Source organism: Onychomys torridus, chromosome 19 (genome assembly GCF_903995425.1).
Source record: "Onychomys torridus chromosome 19, mOncTor1.1, whole genome shotgun sequence".
Taxonomy (NCBI): domain Eukaryota; kingdom Metazoa; phylum Chordata; class Mammalia; order Rodentia; family Cricetidae; genus Onychomys; species Onychomys torridus.
The window spans coordinates 58,129,682-58,152,308 of NC_050461.1; the positions used below are offsets into that span (position 1 = coordinate 58,129,682).

The 22,627-nt window shown below is 46.1% G+C and overlaps 1 protein-coding gene across 4 annotated transcripts in view; it reads right to left on the reverse strand.

Annotated features, from left to right (window-relative positions):
* Positions 1 to 22,627, reverse strand: part of Pde10a (phosphodiesterase 10A) — a 426,835-nt gene that overhangs the window by 35,305 nt on the left and 368,903 nt on the right. For all 4 annotated transcript variants that reach the window (XM_036168831.1, XM_036168830.1, XM_036168829.1 and 1 more), the window contains 8 exons: positions 21,885 to 22,005; positions 20,577 to 20,626; positions 9,584 to 9,724; positions 8,012 to 8,167; positions 6,416 to 6,466; positions 5,802 to 5,860; positions 4,020 to 4,071; positions 1,492 to 1,634 (listed from right to left, as the gene is read on the reverse strand). In XM_036168831.1, coding sequence (XP_036024724.1) covers positions 1,492 to 1,634; positions 4,020 to 4,071; positions 5,802 to 5,860; positions 6,416 to 6,466; positions 8,012 to 8,167; positions 9,584 to 9,724; positions 20,577 to 20,626; positions 21,885 to 22,005 — 773 coding nt within the window. The remainder of the gene's footprint in view (positions 1 to 1,491; positions 1,635 to 4,019; positions 4,072 to 5,801; positions 5,861 to 6,415; positions 6,467 to 8,011; positions 8,168 to 9,583; positions 9,725 to 20,576; positions 20,627 to 21,884; positions 22,006 to 22,627) is intronic.

The window sequence follows — 22,627 nt, forward strand, 5'->3', positions numbered from 1 at the left end:
ATATTTTTGTAATAAAGCATCATGCTGATAACACTTTTCACATATTATAATCATACACGTGTCTATTTCAAAATTTAGTTAATTAAGAAATGCACCTACAACTCACACTAAGAGTTTTCAAAGCCTCAAAGGGGTACTGACCCGACATGGAATTATAATATCCCCAAAGGACCAACACTGCATGAAGTACACCTTCCCGGTCCCTCATGCTTTCAGGAGAACAAATTAGACATCACAAGCCATGCCAGAGTCTCTTCATGACATACACTTGTCTAACTTGGTCCGAGAGCCGTACAAAGGGGAACTTTCCTTCAGCTCTTGGTGGCTTTTTTCCCTGCAGTGAGCAGAAGCCCACAGCGCTGGAGGCCAGCATCAAGCAGTCCCTGCAAAGCCACAGCCTGGCTCCCTCCATGCCTGCCTCCTGGGCTAGTACACATGAGCCACTGTTTCCACAATTAGATCCGCACCAGCAGTGTGAGCAATCCCCAAACTCAAGGCAAGAGAAACCAGTTTAACTGGGCGACTGTCACCGGACTGGCAAGTCCGGGCGGAGCTAGAACCAAACCAAGAAATGAACAAAAATGTGAGGCTCCACATACTCTGACAGTGCCTTTCTTTACGTCAGCATTATGTGACCACGTAACACAGGATCCGTCACCCTAGAAACAGCGAGAAGTGCCAGGGGCAGAGTGGCGACAGCCTGTGGCTGGCCTCATTTTGTTCCGTGGTATTCCCTAACCTGAGGACATAGCCCAGTGAACAGCGTTCGTTAGTGAGGAGACGGTGTTTCACTAGAGGATTCTATGGAGATATGTGGTAAGTGAAAGTGGACACAAAGCAGGGAGAGGCAAATGTTGAAAGTGACTTGACTTGTGCACATGACGCTCGACTCCACCACCCGTTAGTGCTCCTTGCAGGCTTCCAGGCTGTGACAAGGCCGAGTCACCAGCACTCCATCAACAAGTAAGGGCCATCTGTCCGTTAAAGGACAGTAGTTGCCAGTTAAGGCACCGAGAGGGCTTTCATTTCGAAACGCAGCAGGAGGGTAGCCAATTCAGCCAATGGCCAGGCCCAGGAGGTGCTCACGTCATCAATTTCCTCTCCTCTGGGCCATCGGTCCTCACAGGTTGGGAGGCAGCAGGGGCTGAGTTAGTTAAGTTCACCCTGCTCCTAGACACAGGAGCCTGCCGGCTGCAGCTGGAGCGACCTTTACCTACCTGGGAGCACTAGCAAGTTTTTCCAACATGATTTCCAAAAGGACCGCCTCCGGAAGACGGCATTTCCAGGAGTGACGCTAACGCTTCCTAGGCGCGGTTTCGCGGGCACAGCAATGTCATTCCCAGAAGCACTGCCTTCAGGAGGCGGGTCCTGGTGGGAATGATATCACAGTATGACAAGTGTTGTCAGCACACCTGTGAGTAGGCACAGAGACGTGGGCGACGGGAGACCTGCGCATCTGCACCAGAGCCAGGACGGCCACTCCGGCTGTACCTGATCTCCTTGGTCTTCTTGAAGACGGGCTTCCCCTCCTTCTCCTCCCCAATGTCAAACAGGTCCGAGTACAGCTCCTTGTTCTTGTGGTCCACCTGGAAGAGCGCGCAGCGATCGGCGTTCACTAGATTTTTTGCATATATCTGAGACAAATGAGAAACCAAGGGTAAACCGGTGGGAAACGGAAGCCGGTCACAGGGAACCTTAGCATGAGACGCTTTTGGCTACTCTAGGCTGGGGAGGGAATCGGGACTGTGAGTAGAGGGTAGAGATGATGAAGCACAATGCAGGTTAAAGTATCCCCGCAGACAGGGCAGGAACAAAGAGTTCATGGGTGCCCATGCTCGTGCTGGTGCTGAAATACTAGAGCACAGTCCTTCAGCTGCTGACCAGCTACTGGCCTCCCTTCCTGAGAATACTCAAGCTCTCTGAGCTCTTTCCAGGAGCTTCTCGGGGTGCTCCTGGTGTCTCGGGCTGTCTTGGTCAGCACTATGGCCAGCACTGCCCACTCAGCCTGGCTGACGTCTATGAACAATGACAGGAAAGAATATGAAATACTCCAGGCATGGAGGTCCATGTCTTTGATCCCAGCCTTCTGAAGACAGAAGCAAATGGAGTTCTGATTTCTGCTGAGGCAGCCAGACCTACACAGTGAGACCCTGACTGAACGATAAATATGTAAGGCAGGCACTGGCGGCACCTGCACAAGGAGATGGCATCCCAAGCTCAGGAGCACCAGAGTTTCTAGCCCCTCCTTGCCTCCCAGCTTTCTCTACCTGAGGCTCCAAAGGGGAGAAAGGACCTGTGGCGAGCAGGGTTCCAGAACACTGGCAGGCAGGGGTCTCAAGGTGAGGAAAGCACAGACAGCTTGGTCCTAAGAGCCAGGGTGTCACTCTGTGGGACAAGCACTGCAGAGCACACACAGACTGAGTCCAAAACAGGCACTGCTCTTGGGAGGGAGCCAGACCGGCCAATGTGTTTTCACTTGTTTGAATTATTGACACCTACAACCCTCTCTCCACCTACAGAGCTAGCTCCCTAACCACCAAGGCAGGTGTGTCACCACGTTTATCCCAACTGAGAAGAAACAGGCCGGATTGTTCCTATCTCACTTATTTCCTCTCTTAGAATCTGTGTGTGTTAGTACATGCAGATATATGTGGGCAACCTCTGAGGCCAGAAGCACGTTGGATCCCCGTGGTTGTGAGCCACCAGACATGGGTGCTCGTAACTGCTGAGTCACCTCACCAGCCCTTTGTTTTTATTTCTTAATTTTTATTCACGTTTTTACATTTTGGTGGTTACAGTCATCTTCTAGCTTGTGTCCAAATAGACTTTTATAAATGTCTTCTCCCTCTTACCCACCCTAATGTTTCCTATGACTTCTAATCTTCTTGCCTATGTACTTCCCATCTTATTCATAGTCACACCTCACCTCCTTCCCCAGCCCATTCTCTTTCTACTTTGTAACCGTGGATATCCTTTACTTGAAACACCATCCGCTACAGTTCTGCCCACAGGCTCCCAACGCCTCTGCCTCTGAAGCACAAGAGTCCTTCACTGTGTGTTGTCACCCAGTGCTCTGTCAAGGTGGGGGTCACTTCCTGTCACTGCAGTCAGCCTCCCCCTAAACAGTAGTGGTTACATATACCCAAGTGAAGACAGGGCACCAGGGAGACTCTCATAAAATAAACAGAAAACAGTGGGGAAGTAAGGCCTGGAGGAACACCCATCCCAACAGAAGGGGGGTGCATAAAGAATCACAAAAATGACTGGCCACCACAACAGCCCCCCAGGCTCCCAGCTCCCCAGTGTGCAGGCTGAAGACAATGGGGGGGGTGTGCGCTGAAACACTAAGGAAATAGTTTAGGATCTGCCTCCCAAAATGATCACTGATCAGATGTAGGGCTCAAACATGCAAGTGAATGAAGGGTTGTGACTCTGGAGCTGGACAACATCACTCACAAAGTGGGTAAAAGGTGAGTGATGTGGAAGAAAACTCAATAAGGAAGCAGATTCTGGGAAAGAATCAAACACAGAAACAAGAGTCAGCCACCAGACAGAAACAGTGGACAGTGGTGTCAACGTGGAGCAGGCACTGGGGTAGAGGGAGGACACATCTAGAAAAACTCAGGGGAAAACACTGATCATGTGCTGAAGAAGCTAAACTGAGAGTCAGGGGTAGAGGAAGGGCTGAGACAAGACCCTCAGGACACAGACAATGCAGTGGCTGCAATCACCAGAGAATGTTTCTCAAAGCACCCACTTGACTCGTGACTTGTACAGAAAGCGCCTTGGAGACTACGAAGTGAAAACAAGCTTTTTAAACCTTTAAACAAAGCTGTGCGAATCAGCTTTGTCCCCAAGATTTCAACAGAGGTGAAGAAAGGTAGACGATCTTGTAGTGCCATAGCTCACAACAATTAACACAGCATGTTCATCTAACACACACAAAATGTCACACCATGAGTGAAAACCAAGAACATAAGGGTTTAAAGAAAGTCACAGTCCAAACTGAAAGTACCTACCATGATGTGTTCAAGTAGAGAGTCTATGGCAACTATGTTATCAAAGTATGTCCTGAAAAAAAAAACAAAACAAACAAACAAACATGAATCCTGTGAGGAACCTTACTTGATATCATGGTGCAAGTCAAACTCTGAACACACTTTATGGGTTCCACATTTAAATAAATGAATATACATGTCATTTGTTTGTTGTCTTCTTACAGAAGCCTGATCACTGCCTTAGTGCAGACTAATCTCAGTGGAGTCATTCAGTAATGACATCATTGCTCAATTGAGAGGTGAGAGAAAAGCTGGAATGAAAATTAGGTAGGGCTGGATTCAGGTCAACATTCTCATGAATGGTCTCCAGTAAACACTCTACGTTTATTCTATCCCCCAACACAATTATAATACACATGATCACTGAAAAAAAAATGGAGAGGTTAGAAGTTAAAGGGTACTGAGAGATCAAAATAATTGGCCTGAGTAGGAACCCCATAATGCAAGTGGTCAGGACCCAGTGGCCTTTCATTACTTTATTTAATTAAAGTAAAACGCATGTTCCATGGCAGAAGTGTGTTGTAGAAACTATGAGACATCTACTAGGTGATCACTCCAAAGGTGAGTCAATGGCCGCCCATCACAGAGCATATCAAAAACTACTCACTATGGGTTCTGAGGGCTCTGTGAGGATTTCAGCCATGCAATGAAATGGACATAGTGTATGTGGTGTATGGTGAAACCATGCTACAGTGGTACAGGAAGCTCTCCTTAGTGTGAGAGCCAAGAGACAGAGGACTTCACTGCACTGTACGCTCATGCACAGGAGAAGCTTGCATGGAAGTGAGTGTGCTTCCCACGTGAGCAGAAGGCAGGAAGCAGGAGGTCATAAAGTGTCAGGTGGGCATTTAGCTGTCTCTGGAACACTTCCAAATTATGCAAATGTGTTTACCAGAGAGAAGCCCAGCGTCGCTTTCTGTGTGCTCTGAAGCTAACTAACATCATCACGGTCCCCATCATGTCTGACAGGGCTTAACTGTTTGAAAGCAGAGTTGACTGAGCAATCACTAGAGTGACATGTCTCTAATTTCAGATTCCAGAGAGCAGCCGAAGAGTGAGCTTCCATCAGGGTTCCGGCTTGTTCTGACAAGGAATTAGGAAGCACCAACAGGGACAGGAGAAGCCAGTGCCTGTCACAGTACTGCAGGAGGCCAGGGACCAGTATGTGCCTCCCCAGTTTACTAAACTGGTAGGAGGGCATGACCCAGGCAACCATATCCTGGGCTTCGAGGCTCTGTTATTAATGAGGCAGGTTGTGTTGACAGAGGGTCCCCCTGTAACATGCAAAGCCAACACAAACCTGGAATTTCATAAATATCTGTAACAGTTTCACTACCAACCCGGGGAGGAGCTTTAGGTCAAGCTTCAGAGAAACTGGGTGTTTTCTCAAAATCACAACTGAGACACTGCACACAGAGATGCAATGGATTATTAATAACATGGTGTAAAGTGACATTGTGAGAAAATGTCAGAGCACAGGTCTTGGGAAAGCTAAAGAGATCGGTGGCAGCATCTTCTATTTACAAAAACAAATGTCAGGTTAAGAGCGTCACACATACATCTGCCGTTTCTAACATTCAAGCTGACCACGGACAAAGACACCATTCTGTAACCCACAAAGTGACGAATGTCTCTTCCCAGAATGTCTGTATGCCCATGCAGCAGATGGAGACATGCCACTGGAGGGAGCTGCACTTTCCACCACTATCACCAAGGCCAGGAAAAGCCCAGGGGAGCACTTACTTTGATACGTCCAGCAGGAAGTCGTTCAGTTCGGTCTGTTTGGCGAGACCCCTGCACACCTGCCACGTGCACAAGAGTTATTAGTCACCCGGGAGCTCTGCTGACTTAGGAACACAACCCAGAGTGCTGTTACCACAACTGCTGTCCATCTCACTTTCTGGAAAAGTGCAACACGCTAAACACTGTTCAGAGTGTTTATGATCTCACTTGGTCTCTGCACAGCTCCGCCCTCTGAGGCAGACACTCCCTAGCAGAGAAGCTGAGAGCAGTGCACAGACTCCCCACCCTGAAGGAGTTGCACACCCACTTCCACTTCCAAATCTGTCACCTGGCATGTACCCAACACACTTTGTGGCCCAAGGAGACCCTGTTACTCATACCACCACCCTGCAATTACACTTTTCTTCTCGTCATGCAAAAATCAACACGCGCGTGTGTACTTGCACCAAGAAATTTAAGATGGTTTACAAATGAATATAAGGGATTGCATAGATGGATTGTTCAGATATAAAATATTACATCCCAAACCAAGACCTGAGCTCACTTGCTAGCCTTGACTCTAGGCCCCACTACTGCTGCATTGGGATGTCCCTGTGAGAACGCCCCAGACTTACCTGCACCTGGTGTATTGCTACGGAAGCCCAAGCCAGATTGGCTGTTGCAACCTACAAAACACACATTTGCATATATCAAACAAACTTGATCTCAGGGCGTCAGGTTTGCACAGCAAGCCATTTTACTTGCTGGGCTATCTCACTAGTCTAAATTATCTTGTTTTAATAGTAAGTAGTATTTTTCAGGTTGACAAAAATGTGATTGAAATGCCTCTAATTGCCTCTTTAAGCTGGTGTGGGATCCCTAAGAGGGAAAGATACTGTGTGTATACTCTACGCATCCAAAGACTGAAGCTTATATTCCAATTATGTTTTTATTTTTTTATTCCCATGTGTGTCATGTGTGTGCAAATGTATACACATGTGTGAAGATCAGAGAAAAATCTCAGAAATGCCTACCTCCTTTGAGGCAAGCTCTCACTGCCCTAGAGTGCAGCCATTAGGCTGTACTAGCAAGATGGAGTCCCAGGGATCCACCTGTCTCTGCTCTCCAGGACTGACTACAGACACACACATTGCCACACCCAGCTTCTTAAAGGGGTGCCAGGGAACCCACTTAGCAAGTCCTTCCTGGGCACTAGGCGCTAGCTCTCGGTGCTAGAGACAAAGAAGGAAGTAAGATCAAGGCTGGACAGGATGGAAGTGTCCTGTGTAGTTGAAAGAACAGTGATGGGTTCCATGGGACCACATAGGACAGAAGGAAGGACCACACAGCGGGACAGAAGGAGGGACCTCGCAGCAGGACAGAAGATAGGACACGAGTGCAGGACACACCTGGGATAGGTGGTATGAGGTGACAGGGCCTGCACTCCATGCCACAGGAAGGCAAGGCTTCTTCATGGGGTGCTGGAAGATGAGGTATGGAAGGAGTGAGGGACAGCCCAGGAAACAAGAAGGAAGTATTCAGGAAGTGGGTGGAGCCAGACCACTGCAGTCCATCCACCATGGGAGAGACACGTGGTGGTGATACCGTATGTTCAGTGTTAATGAGTCAACTCCAACTAGAACATGGAGCATGCATGTAGCTGGGGAAGAGGCGCATTTAGGAAGACACAAGACAACCAGGATGCCATCCTGCACTTAGCTTCATATGCATCAAAGTACATTTTTTTGTTAAGATATTTTTATACAGGAAAAAAAAAAAAGAGTGTATTTCTAATTTAGCCAGTCTCCTCTAATAACAGCTACTCAAGAAAACAGGTTTTTAAGAATACACTACTCCTCATAGCTAAATACGGTCAGGCAAATAGTGACTTCACTATTCATTCATGTATTCTCTTAACGCTGGTGGGTGCCAATGAGGGCAAGATGCCAAAAGGCATTTTTTTGTAATGTTTTTAAAAATGCTTTTGTAAAAGACATTTTTAAATACTTATTTTAACTCATATGTACGGGGTTTTTTTTTTTTTTTTTTTTGTCTGCGTATCACATGTGTGTCTGCCAGAAGAGGGTGGGTGTCAGAGCCCCTGGCACTGGAGTTACAGTTGGTTGTGAGCTATCATGTGGGTGGTGGGAATTGAACTTGAGTCCTCTTCAAGAACAGCAAGAGCCCTGGGCCATCTCTCCAGCCTCCAGCGAATAGTGTTTGAGCCTCACCTCCTGATGGCTGAGACAGAAGGCTTCTTTGCCCCAGTGCCTGTACAGCTCAAGAATGCCAATCAAGTCTCCAATGGCAGTGACGATGGGCAAGCAGAGAACAGACTGGATTCGAGTTCCTGATTCTAGGCCAGTGCCTCTCGGAAATCGCTCATCCTGAAAATCAAACAAGGGAAGACTCGAACTTGGACATCTTAGCTTGGTGTGCACACACCTTATGAGTGAACAACAGATGTCGGTTTCGCGTGATAGTGAGAAAGTTCATCTGCCAGTCTGGCACCCGTTCCCTTGCCTTCTCCGCCAGAACCACCCCAGGCTCCGTAGGTGCACGCAGCACAGGCAAACACCACGTGAAGAGAAGAGTACACAAACACGCCTTCTCTTCTGTTTTTAAGGTCATGCAAACTATTCCGTCTGAGTCGAACTTCAGGAGCCCAAATTATCCATTCAAGTCATCCTTACCAATTATCATTACAATGAAAATGAACTCAACTTTAGTCATTTTCTGTCTTAGCTAAAATTTCTGCAAGCCAGGGCATCGAAAATGGGAAGGTTTTACTATCAAGCTAGCAATCCTGTGCACTCAGTTTCTCATCTGCCGGGAGCTAACAGGACACAGGAAACCCTCCCTGAATCATGAGCAACACAAAATGTTCCTGTGGCTTTTAGCCTTTGAAAGCCTGCATTGGGGACAGAACATTTCCAAACGGGAATCCACAGAGAATCTACTCTTTGCTTCTTTTCCCCTCTCACTTTTGACCCTCTCTTTCTTTTTAATTCAATAAAGCAACAGTTAATTTGTTCTAGATTAAATCACTGGCAGAAGTAAAGAATGAGAAGCCAGGTTCCACGTCTGCAGTTCAACAGTTTCACAGCACATATTCTTCCCGTACGTGTTCCCGCATGTATTTGTCACCTGTGAAGCCACCACCGTGCCTGCACCCTCTGGCACCGAGGAGGCTCAGGTTGGGCTCAGGCCTGCTCCCGTGATTGCTATTCTGGCTAATGGGGGGCAGGGAAGGAGGTGTCAACAGTGGCTGTAAGGCTCTCATTCCTCCTCTGACCTGTCATCGCTGGCCTCACGGGTGGGCAGTGAGAGACACCGGCAAAGCTGAGGTGGGTGGCTAGAGAGCAGCCACAGCTAACTCATGGCCAGCTGACTTCTGGCTTATTACCCAGAAGCCTACAGGCCCACCTCAATGGAATGGCCATCCTTAGACTCCTGAGAACCGGCCTCTGGCCCCTTCAGGACACCCTCCAGATGGGACAATCAGTCCACAGCAGTGTTAGTGGGAATGACAAGCAGGCACTGTCTACTTCACATGGATATAGACTTCTTTTTCTGTTTACCCATGGTGGCATGTGCTGAAATAGGGGCTCCGTCTCACAGAAAGCACACAGGTGTAATTTTCTAAATATAAAAGTTAAACTATAAGCAAATTCATTTATTGATCTGTATCTTCTTTTAATGCTTTTTATAGTTAATTTTAAGACAAATTAAATGATAAGATCAAAATTACGTATCATCTTTCTTAATTAAATTGTCAGACCATGAGGGTCAAAGCGCCCTACCCCAAGGATGTCCTCCACAAGCAGCGTTTTCCTAGACTTGGCCACATAAGCAGAGATGGTGGTGCCCTGGGTGATGGGTCCTGCAGGGATAAGCCGGGGTTGACCTTCCTTTATTCCAGGAGGTGTGAACACACACAGACTCTAGGAAGAAGAAAAGACGATATTTTATATGATCTCCTCTGCCTTTGTCCAATATCCACAAGACTCAAGAGCAGTGGTAGAATATTACCTAATTAGGCCCAGTAACCCTGGGAGCCAATCACAGGAAAAAACATGGGATGATGCAAGACTTCACGGGGAGCAGACAGGGAGCCTAAAGTGAAGTCTTCTGTTCCTGCTTCACACAGAATGCACATTTGAAATCAGAACTCATGAACATATAGGCACAGAAACTCTCAAGTTAGTCTCCTCTTCTGAATGAGACATGACAGGGAAAAAAAAGATGCCATCTTGCAACTGGACTCTAGACTCTGTCATGCCAACCAACCAATGCCAACCCCAGGGCTGAATGCAATGTCTCAGACCACTGCTTTAAGACCCTGTCACTCATACTGCTTGAGCTGGAACTGCAGATTTGGGGGTACCATGAATTGAGAAGGTGCCTTCCTCACTGCAAAGCCGTGGCTGGTCTTAGTGATTGTCTCTCATTGAGTGACTCTGGGCACAGATTTCTGATTTTTTTTTTTTAATTCACTTCCAAAAATATTAGGATCAATCATTTTGATAAACTCTAGCCATATTTTAAATTACTTTCCACTTAATAAAATGTTGAAATTCTTTTCTAATTAGTGAAGTTGTATCATGATTATCCACCCATTCGGAACTATTGAGGAGGTTCTGGGAAATTCTATTTACGCCTTACTTTCACCTTATAGATAAAGCAGCCCATGCTAGCTGACCCATGTAACCTACTGAGTTGTGGTCAGCCCCGCACTCACGGAGGCAGCACTAACCGGAGACCGAGATCCACTCCTAACTTAGCAGCTGATGCCTGCTTTCCACTTTCCACTATCAGAGAACCCTCCTGGACAAGGAATCCTTCAAGCTCAAGCTTCTTGGTTAAGCCAAAAGGGAAGGAAGAAGGGAAGATGGGAGGGAGGTAAGGAGGGAGGGAGGAAGGAGGGAAGGAAGGAGGGAGGGCTAGGGCTGAGTTTAGTCTTAACTCTGGCAGCTTTAGAATACCAGGCCAGAAGCTTCCTTCAAGCCTTGTGTTCCCAAGCACAGAGAAACTCCTGAGCTCCAGAGGTATCTGTTATTGAATAAGTGCATGTGGAAGAGAAATTCCAAATGTTCTGTTGAAAGGGTAAAGCCCATGTGCCTAAGTACAAGAGCACAGTTAGAGATGAAAACAGGTTAGATGATAGATGATGGCCCACCCTATTTAATTTTTTTATGGGCTAGAAATCAGTGCTACTTACTATAAAAACTGCTAGCGTGTGTTAATTATATGCAGCCCGGGATCTTCCCAGTGCGGGCATTCACAACACTTTAACCGGCTCTGCGTCCCTGTTCACTGCAAAGAAGCTTCTCTGAACAAAGATGAAGGGAACCCTGAACTGTGGGCCTAAAAGTCAACTTGTAGAAGGCCATTGGCTGGGTGCCTCACGTCCAGGGAACAAAGCAGCAGCAGCAGCAGCTTCTTCACCATGGCCAGAGACCCCAGCAGGTGAGGAAGGCCTTGGAGAACTCCTCCAGAAGCCTGCATGCCTTCTGGCCTGGGGAGGGTCAGCCAGCAGGGAGGAAGCTTCCAGCTCAGGTCCTGCTTGATTTATCTGTCTTGCGGTTGTCACAGTATGTACTGCTGGTGGGGAACCAACAACAGTGACAACCAATTGTTTTGTTTTGGGGGACTTAGGGTCCTCCCTGGCCAAGAATCCCCATGGAGGTAGCTCACCCCTGAGGTGGCACTGTGTTTAAACTTAGGATAATTCTACTGTATGCTGGGACACCAGGCCCTGAGGGAGGGAGGCTGCCATCGGCCCTGGAGGTCACTGATGTGCCAGTCGTCACTCTCTCTTCAGAAAGAGCAGAGAATGATGGAGGAAGAGGTGATCGCATGGGAAAAACAATTAAGAACACAGTATATTGAGCAGGAAGGTAAAACAGAATAGACAGTAGCTAGGTCAGGAGCCAGGTTCCAGGCACCTGTTCTTCCAGCATCCACGACAGCAGCAGGGGAGGACCTTGGGTGTAACTTCATGATGAGACAAAGAAGGGGCTGTGGGCCACAGAAAGGATGGTCTAGAGCAAGCTCCAGAAGGAAGCTTTGCATTTGCTACTTTGTTTCCGGCTGTAGTCGTTAGCTCCAGAGATAAACAATGTACAGTTTTTGAGAGCTTGGCAATTAGCTACCGAACCACACACTTAATTATGCCTTGGAGGCAAAGTCCTGAACTCACAGACCTCACATGTTCTTGCACTCCCAGGCAATCCCATGCAGAGAGTGGGCGTATAATATAAAAGATTCAGGTAAGCTGTGTCCACAGAGAGCCATCCCTGGATGAGGCTTGCTGCAAAGAGAAAGCTACAGAATGCTTGTGTCTTTGCTTGAATTTGAAAATTCCTTGAGGGTAATTATGAAAGACTAATCCTTTACGGTGGGGGGTTATACTGGCTTCGCTAACAAGTTTGTGATTTCATAAACTCACGAGACAGAAACGTTCCTCATAAAAACCACTGTTAAAATCATGATAATATTGCAGTATATGAAAGCCAAGGGCTCAGGACAGAGGCCCAGAAGCCATTCCTACGGCTGACTTCTCTCCTCTGTGTGAGGGCCCCCTGTTCTTTTCTCTCTTCTTAATTTTTCTTACATTTCTTTATTTATCCTGGGTGTGACTGTTGAGGAGTGTACCATGGGTGTATATGGAGGACACGGGACAACTCGTGGGAAAGAGTTTGCCCCTTCCACCTGTCTGTGGGTCTTGGACATTGAACTCGGGACTTCAGGCTTGGCAGCAAAAGTTCTTAATCTCTGAGCCACCTCACCGGCTCTCCATCCTTCCTTTTAACTCAACACATATCACCTACTCAAGTTTCTGATTAAGGGTCAATCATGGACGGAATAACCTGTTTGGGGACAGTACAATCTTCAAGATTTTTAAAAATTGAATGAAAGAATAGGGAGCTGCTACTACAAACAAACAAAAATGCCAATAAAGAACTTCCACAGGCTGGGCAGTGGTAGCTCACGCCTTTAATCCCAGCTGTCAGGGAGGCAGAGGCAGGCGGATCTCTGTGAGGCCAGCCTGGTCTACACAATGAGTTCCAGGACAGCCAGGAACACAGAGAAATCCTCTCTTAGGGGGATGGTGGGGGATAAAGATAGATAGCAAAATACTATATTCAGCTTTTTCATAGATGAATACCATCAGACAATATTTTACATACTATTAATACTCCTTACATATATTAATATCGACTTTTCTATGATATCTAGTGTTGAACTCTCCAAAACTAATCCCTACACTAATTTTGTATAAACAACTTTTATTAGCACAAGAATGCTTCAGAGGTTAGAAATCTAAACACAAGGAAAGGCCCAACTCTAAGCCCCCACCTCCTCCATGTCTTCCAGGGCGACTGGACTCACTGCCACCAGCATGGGGATATGCCAGGGAGTAAGAGGGGTGAGCAGAGAGCTAGCTCCTCAGTTAGAACAACATCCTGCACCTGCCAATATTTGTGAGATAAAAGCAGATATAGATATACATATAGATAAATAATCTAAGCTAGACAAGATTGGTACCAATAAGCTGGGTTCAATGAAGGGAGAAAAACATGAAAGTTACAAATATGTATCAAATTTGGAGAAATAAATTTAGTAGAAATGTACAAAGGAGTAGACAAATATAGTTAATGTAATAGTTATAAACTAATGCAATTTAGAAAAGCTTAATACCATTTAAATGAAGTAGGGAAATCTGTCCTGTTGATATCAACCACCAGATTCTGTTTCAGTGGCAAATGAACACTCCAGACATTTTCTGGAACACATAATTCAAAGATCACTTCATTCATAGAATTTCATCTTAATGTTGATATTTTTGGTTTTACTCTCAACCAGCTCAACTTCAAAGATAATTTTTAATTAAGTAGGAGGGGGTGAAAAGTTTAAAAAAAAAACACCAAGGGACAAAAACCCAGGTCTTTGTGCTATTGTCCACTAGATGGCAGTGCTGGGAAACAAATTCAGACGGAGGTGGTCTATGGGAAAACAAGGCGCCAGGTTCCTGGGAATTTCTAACAGGGAAGGCAAAGGCACTTTTTAATGCTGCTTAGAATTTATTCTACAGTTGAATGAAAAAATCCCAATGAGAGTAAGCTACCAGTGCTAAATATAAGAACTCCCAACACTTTCAGGTTGCAGCTTTATGTACTAACATAAACACTGGCTTTCCCTGCTTTTCCATTCCGCGCCAATTTGTACCCAACAAACAACATTCTATGAGTTGTATCCCTCGTTGTTTTAGAATAAAATTTAACAATAAATAAATAAATAAATAAATAAATAAATAACTCAAGGCAAAGTCTATCTCTTTACCAGAGGCTACCCCTAGGTGGAAGCGCCTGGGCTGCTCTTTGTACCAAGGTCACAGCTTAGCAACCTGAGTCAGGGCTTGTAAGTATGTGTTCTCTCAAGAGAGGAATGATCTTGCAGGCTCCACAAGGCAACACAGTCCTCTGGGACTTATGTTGCTTCTGTGGTCAACAACTGGAAATGCTACCGTCTCTCTGTTAGGGGACTGCTCTGCTTATAAACTGCAATGTGTGAAATACCAAGGGCATAAACTCGAATGCAGCCTCACTACAGCTGCAGACTCCGCCTTCCGAAGAAGAAGTCATTTCCCTAGCCGGTCATTTCCTCCTTGAGTGACGTCCTGCTGGACTGTGGCACGGGGTCTCCGCTCTTTCCAGGAGAAAAAGACAGTTCTGTTTTGCTTTTTATACTCAGCAAGTGTAGGCTGTGTCTCGTTGGAACAGCTGGCTCTACTGCCCCGGTAGCTTCACGGTGTTGAGGCAGTACATAACGATCCCGCGCAGGATGTTTTATCTTAGTTTTTGTTGGCTCCTATCTTCTGCTTAACGTCCTGTTTTGTTTGCCTCACTGGCAGGAAGTACATGGGCTTTAAGTTTGGTTAGCAGGACCCAATTCCACTCACAAATTACACTTCTCATTAGCGCTGATTTTAGAAATTCAGTCATCTCTACAGGCTCAATTATGAAAATGTAAATGAAGCTTCCCAAGTGCAGAGTCAGGTTCGACCCACCTTATTTAACCCCCGGTGTCTGCGATCAGCTAACATCTCCTCAGCTGTCTGCTTCAGTTACTTTGTTACGATTCTGTAACTGTAACAGGTCATTTTTGTTTTGAAGTCTGTGTTGTCCTGAGTGGCGAGGCACTCCTCTAACCCCAGCACGGAGGAGGCTGAGGCAGGAGGAACACAAGCTAGGTCAGGTCCCATTACACCTTGAGTTCCAGACCAGCTTGAAGGTACAGAGCAAGCCCATGGCGGGCAGAGAAAAGGAAGACATTTTAGGAAACCTACTTCACTTCTTCAGATTCAGGTGATTGCTCCACTCGGAGTTTAGCTTTGCGCAGGGTGAAAGGTAAGAACCTCTTATTCTTCTACATGCAGCTATCCGGTTTGACCAGTGTAGTTTGTAGAGGATGTGTCTTTTCTCCAGTGTCTTTCTCCTTAACAAAGACCGGGTAGCTGTTGGGAGTCTGTGGCTCTGCATATGCGTTCTCAGTTCTATTCCATCAATCTGTAACTCTTGTTTTGATGCCAACAGAAGGTTGTTTCCATTATTACAGGTCTGCAGTAAAACTTGAAATCTGGGATGGTAATACTTCCAGCAGTTCTTCTCTCATTCGGGATTATTTAGGTGAACTTGGGTTTTGTTGTGTCTCCGTAGGAATCTGAAAATTATGCTTTCAAGTTCTGTGAAGATTTGTGTTGGGATTTCGATGGGGGTTGCACCAAATCTGTAGATTGCTTTTGGTAGACTGGCCATTTTCACTATGTTAATCCTACTGATCCATGAGCATAGGAGATCTTTCCATCTTCTGATGTCGTCTTCAGTTTCTTCAAGGTCTTAAAATTTTTAATCATACAAACCCTGCACTTGCTTGGTTAGTTATCCTGATTTTTTTTTTATTTTGAGGTTATTGTGAGAGGTATGGATTCCTTGATTTCTTTCTCAGTCTGTTTGTCATTTGCATAGAGAAAGGCCACTGTTAACTTTTTTATCTTGCTACTTTGCTTAGAGTGTTACAGGAATTTCCTGATGGAGTCTTTAATGTCTTTATGTGTAGAATCATATCATCTGAAAATAAAGACATCTGACTTCTCCTTTCCTATTCATGTTTTATCTCTTTCATTGTCTCGTTTCTCTAGCTAAGACTTCAAGTACTATTCTGAACAGGAAAGGAGAGAATGGGCATCCTTTTGCTCCTGAGCTAAGTGGGAATGCTTTGAGTTTTCCTCTGTTCAGCATGATTATGGCTGTGGGCTTGTTATATACTGCCTTTTGAATTATGTCCCTCATAACCCTAGATTCTCCAAGACTTTTATCATGAAAAGATGTTGGGTTTTGTCAATACCTTTTTTGCATCTAATAATATGATCACGTGGTTTCTGTCCTTGAGCCTCTTTATGTAGAAGGTTATATATTGATTCAAATAAAAAAAACCCAGTGCCGGGAATAATTTTGCTCTTTTGGAATTGTGGGCCGGTGAGTTCCTAGACCCCCAAAACATTATAGGCCATTGCCAATGCTTTGCTTATCCTTCAGAACTTGATTGTTAAGTCCCTATTGCTGAAAACACCACATTCTTACATCATAGTACATGAAGCCTACAATTTGTTGATATGCTGAGAATAAGAGCCTGTGGAACTCTCAACCACTCTAAATGAAACAGCTGTATCATATCCCTTACCCTGCCCCAAGACTTACGGATCATTATGGAAACAGGGGTTGGGGGAGCAGAATTGTAAGAGCTGGAGATAGTGGACATCTATAGCAAAACAGTGTTTGCGGGATGTGACACAGTATCTTGTACACACAAACCCATAACAACTATTACACAAGACCTGCATGAGATAAAGTCAACAAAAATCAAAGCATGCACAGAGGAGGGGCTTGTGAAGCCCCATCCACAAGCTTAGGCTCCACTATCAGCTGAGGACTGTTGGGGGATAGAGCATTTGCCCGTGCTCCAGCAGGTTGTCATTGTATATACACTAAGCTGACCCATAAGTTTAAGTAAAGAGCCCACAAAAGTGGGAAGGAACAGTGTGGAGAAGGGCAGAGGAGAAGCTAGAGGGGAAGAAAATGGGATGGACTGCATATAATGCAATCAAAATGCATTACATGCAAGTATGAAATTCTCAATCAAAAAATAAATTTTATTTTTAAAATAATAAAAACAACAAAACACTATCCTGATGTGCAATGCTCCACCTCTCACTGACAAAAAGGATGTGTGAGCACGTGCAGCAGCAGCAGAACTTCCCCGTGGAAAGCAAGATCTGCTGCAAAGACCTACCACCTTTCAGAAACACCAGTGATCAAATTGAAAAATTACACTCTTGAAAAAGAAGTTTTAATCATTTAGAGAAGCTGGAAAACGTATATTTTTAATGTTTTTTTTTTCACTCATGTATATGTGTATCTACATGAATGTTTGTGTGTGTACATGCATGCAAACGCATGCCAGCAGATGCCAGGAAGGTCATCCCATCCCCTGAAGCTGGAGTTACAGGTAGTTGCGAGCCACCCAATGTAGGTGCTGGCAACTGAATTCAGGTCTTCTAGAAGAACAGGACTGACTCTTAAACACACACACACACACACACACACACACACACACACACACACACACACACACATGTGGTGATGCATCACCGGACTAAGAAGAACAAAAAAGTTCCCCAGAAACCTAATATGAAAAAAATAAGGAATGCTGGGAGGTGACAAAACCTCACAGCTGCCTTTTTTTCTTGGGCACCAACTAAAGTCTAAATGTGTGAGCCTCCCAAGAAAACTGTAAGTAATGCAGCTCTCCTGGGGTGATGCAGGGCACCCTGCATGCAGGTGCTCACCGTGCCAAACACACAAAGCCACAGCTCTGTCATCACAGGCCAACGAGACAGGAAAATAACATGAAAAGAGATAAGAAGACCTTGAAATTAGAATGTCTGAGGCTCTGTCCATCTCACTGTGGTGGATATCTCACCCGGACAGCACAGTTAAGGAGCCCACCTCTCACTGGAGAGCACAAGAAAAGAGCTTCAACACCAAGCACAAAAGAATTGGAAGAAGAATAGATACAGAAGTATCTTATTCTGGATAGGAAGGGAAGGCGGGGCACATGAAACGGGTGAGCGAGTAGGTCAGTGCTGGAGAGGGGGCCGTGAACAAAGGCGAAAGAAACAAATTGCAAAGAAGATGGAAGCTCCTGAGACTCAAGGAATGAAACTGGAAGAAGCAGAAAGTGAACTTAACTCCATCTAGGGATAAGAACCATCCTTGGAGGAGGATGGGCTGACAGGGCAGGAAAGCAACAGCTTTCAGTTGACTTTAAGAGTCAGAAATCCATCAGCCTGAATCCACTGTAGACCAAATGTATCACTGAAGAAACCGGGCGAAATGAGACACATTCACCCAGGGTTCCCACCCATCAGCTCCCCGAGAGGAGCTACAGGAAGAACCTGAAGTGGGAGACAATGACCGAAGGAAAGGCTGAGACCAAGGTGAGATGGCAAAAAAGGGAAAGTAACATCTGGGGGACTGGGAAGGTCATTTCTATGGCAGGAACCCCTGGGTGAATGAGAAAGCCCCTACCCAGGCTATGCTCTAGCCACACATCCTGATGCTCCAAGAGATGTGAAAGCACACCCAACACAAGCCGCTGTGGTGCTGGAAGGAGAGGGGTGTGACAAATCTGTCCCTGGGAGGATCATGTGAGTGAACCGGTCCAACCAAAGGCTGAAAGGGTCTGTCATCAGCACCTTCTAAGGTGACAGCGACTGAGCAAGAGTGAAGGGATTCGGAATAATCTGTAGAAAGCCACACACACTAGAAAGCCTTTCCAAGTCATCTTTGAGAAGGCTGGTCACAAGGTCAACAATAGTCACGTCACTGGCCAGAGGAGTTTGGGAATCTAACTCCAGTTAAGTCGGCCACATGGAGCCTCGGGGGTCCTTACACAGAGCTTTCCTGTACTCTATGCATCAGTGGCAGCACAGATCAATGCCTGCCACATTTTCAAGTGAACAGTTGGCGTCATATTCAGGATCCAAGTTTTAGCAGAGAGAAGACCCGCTGAGCCCCGACTTGGGCCACAGGTGTGCCCGATCTCAATAGATGTGATCCCAGAGACACACACCACACACCTGCACAGGCAGCCTTGCGATGTAGGCCATCCCAGGGGATAATAGGATGCCCCCCCCCCCCCCGTAAGTACACTGCGCTCACACACATAAGCCGTTGGCAGAAGCAACGGTCATTGTCCTAGAAGTTTTCTAATAGGAATTCTTACATGAGCGGGTGCCAAAAGTGCTTCAGGACTCATGAGGGATCTGAAAACTTGGGTCTTCCAGACGTGTTGACAGGATGGTGGTTATCAGAAACTGGGAGAGTGGGTGTGAAGCGGAAGCTGGTCAGAGGGCACTGAGGTAGTACCCGGGAGAATTAGAGTGCTACACCGTGGCACAGGGTGACACATCACAGAAAGACACAGGAAAGGGCTTGGGGGAAATATGGCTTTGGCGGGGCAGACACAGCTAGCTGACTAGGGCTCACAAGATACACCTCACTGACATGGTCATTCTCTATGTTTGTGTGTCAGTTAAAATGAGATCTCAGGTTTAAATTACAGACTATTTCCGCAATCTTTAAGACACGATTTTAAATGAGAAAGAAGACTACAGCTCTTTAGTTTCGGAGGTTAGCCATCATAAACACTACAGTCTGCAGTATAGCTCCAAGCCTTCAAAGCTGACTGAAGTCTGAATGACGCACTTTGGTGGGCATTCTTGTCTCGCTGTTCCTTTGACAGACACAGGGGAGGGGACAGGGCTGGCAAAGGTCCTCACCCCACATGGGCTGTGATGTCAGGAAGAGAGACGCTAGTCAACTGTCACACCACACAGGCACACGATGGCTGTGGACCGTGAGAGGACTGGTTATGAGCGAGCCAACCAAGGTTTGGATGCAGCCCGCTTTCACTGCAGTGTTGTACTCTTCAGGAATAGGGCCCTACAGATCTCAGACCCCTTCCTCAGTCTCCCTGCTAGCACGCTCTCTCACATCAATGCTACATGTTTAGTGACTCAAGAACATGGGAATCGTGTTGCAAATCACTGCCACAAATTGCCATGGCACGGCCTAACTCGTAAAAGCAGCACATTTACCTCATGAGCTTATGAACGGCCTTTGTTGCAACGAAAGCACTAAGGTTAGTACCATGGTATAACAAATGAGACGCCAATACTGAAATCGGTGAAATGTGTCTGCGTGTATGTGTGCTGCAGGTGACCATGGGCCATGTCACATGTACTCATTCAGGAATCCAGGAACAGCAACAGAGTCAGAGACTCCGGCCCAGGCTTAGTGGCCACCCCCCCCCACCACACCCCAGTGATTTTTAACAGACTCACCTTTCAAACCCTAGAAAAATCCCACAACGCTAACCTTTTGTTCTTATTTATTCTGAGGTTGAGGACATGCAGAAAGGACATTCTAGAAATAACACACATGGTGTAGGATACTATAAACCAAAGCAAGAACACACCTATCAATTGCATGTTAGGCCTGTCTGCTGCAGGGCTGTTACTGACAGGCAGTAACTGTACATACAAGCCAAATATAAACAAGCCTTAAGGTACACATTACGACATGCCTGCTGTTTGCAATAGAGTAGATTCTTAGAGCACTCGTGAGACTTTCTTATCTAGAGCACCAAAATCTAAATATAGATACTTACATTATTGCACTCTCCAAGGAAGTACAGTGCAAATCCGTCGGCTTTTGTGGCTGCCAAAGCAATAAAAAGAAGGAAGAGACTAATCTCAATGGAAGAACATAACATCATGGATTCTACAACGAGACTCTGGTACCAGCCTTTGCATGGATTGGTTAACATAACCGATGCCCATAAATAGGACAGGGTTAATGTGTGGCTTTGCCTGACAGCATAATCAGAAGATTCCCAATTTTCACCTCTGACTGCAAATAGGTTCATGGCATCCTCCAATGCACAGTGCAGTCTACACACCTCACACATACCATCTGTCAGGCCTTCAGTCCTCACAGTGACAGAGGCATACTGCATTTAATTTTTAAGTATTAAGAAAAATCCACAAGAATACTGAATAATTAAGTACCTACCAAAATCATTATGTAAATATACACATAATAATGAAGTGAACAGATTTTAACTTACATGTTTCTTTCAAGATTATCCAAAAGCAATTATCATAACAAACACTCTAAGTTTGCGGGGGGGGGGGGGGTAGAGTGTCACCCAAATTTAAACTCCCTATAACTCACTCGGGTCTGTGTGTGTTTGGGTGGGTATCTAGCCTGGCTCATCTGAAGCCTCCTGATCAACAAAATAGTGGGGTCACAAGCTCACTTGTCAAGCGAGGACAACAACAGGCCAGTCAGTACACATGGTAGCACGCAGGGTGCCTAGCAGAAAGTGACGTCATAACACTGCTGTCCACATGTCCAGGCGTTTTTATTCTCAGATTAAAAACTTGAAAGACTCAGCGTCATAGTGGACGACAGAAAACACCACGCCCTGCAGGCTTCGGCATCCTGGCTACAATACAGGCCATTTCTGGCTCTCTGCGTAAGTTCAAAGCATGCTTGTCTCCCTTAAAAATTAACAGCTAAGCTGGGTGGGTAGTGTTGGGGAGAATCTGGGAGGAGTTGGAAGAGGGGAATAAATATGCTCAAAATAGACTGCATGAAACTGTCAAAGAATAAATTAAAACATTCTTTTAAAAACCTGGCATCTTCCTTTTTGAAGATGCGATTTAATTCGCTACAAAGAAAAGCAGGTGCTGGCCCCAGGTGGGAGCTGCTGCATAGAGCAGGCAGGCAGGCAGGCAGGCGCTTATTTGTAATTCGCTCAGGTAATTCGGAGATTTGTGGGTTCATTCATTCTGGTAGTTTCACACTCAAATACTCCCACTACTAACTGAGCCCCACAACAGAAGGCAGTCAAGAGGCCCATCCCCGTCGTTTCGAAGTGACCCCAGCCGAGAGGGAGCCCAGTGTGCCTTACCTATCCTGATGATGCTGCTCAGTTCGTAGAGGAGCAGGTGGTTGTCCCCACCTGTGTCCAGGCGCTGCTCTATGTAGCTGTTCAGCTCGTACACAACTCCCTGCATGTTCGTGTCCTGGTACTTTAACACAGAGACAACACAAGTGAGGCATGGTTAAAGGACAATCAAAGCCCTGGCATGTAAAGCATGCTGTTTCTGCAACCTCAGGCTCTGGCTGTGGAGTGCTTACAGAGTGTGGCTAAACACAGTCTAGTTGTCAAACAGGCAGGCTGACAACTACCCCTGCTAGGACTCCGCCGTTAAGGTTGTCTTTAAGCTGCAATCTGTTGTCGGCTTTTTTATATAAGAACATCAAATGTTAGACATTGCAACGTTTACACATAAGGACAACTTGGCTGGTGTAAGAGTTCAAAGGTCGCCTGAGGAAAATGTGACACCATGCTAGGAAAATCCTCGGAGACAGTGCTGGCTGAAATATGACTCCGTGAGCTCAGGTCCCTGCAGAGCAGGACTGAGCAGTGTGCCCTGATGCTGCAGTCACTGCAGGATGCACTCACTGTCTTACCAGCGAGAAGGGTGCTCATCCGATCCTGGCCAGTCAGGCCACACTGCCCCTCTCTGAAGGACAGAAGCAGAAGGCCCTCCCTGCTCTCCCTGTCCCTGCTTAAATTACAAACCCTATTTCCCAAATAGCGAGCATTGCAAACTAAAAATAAAACAAAATTCATTTACTCCTCAGCTG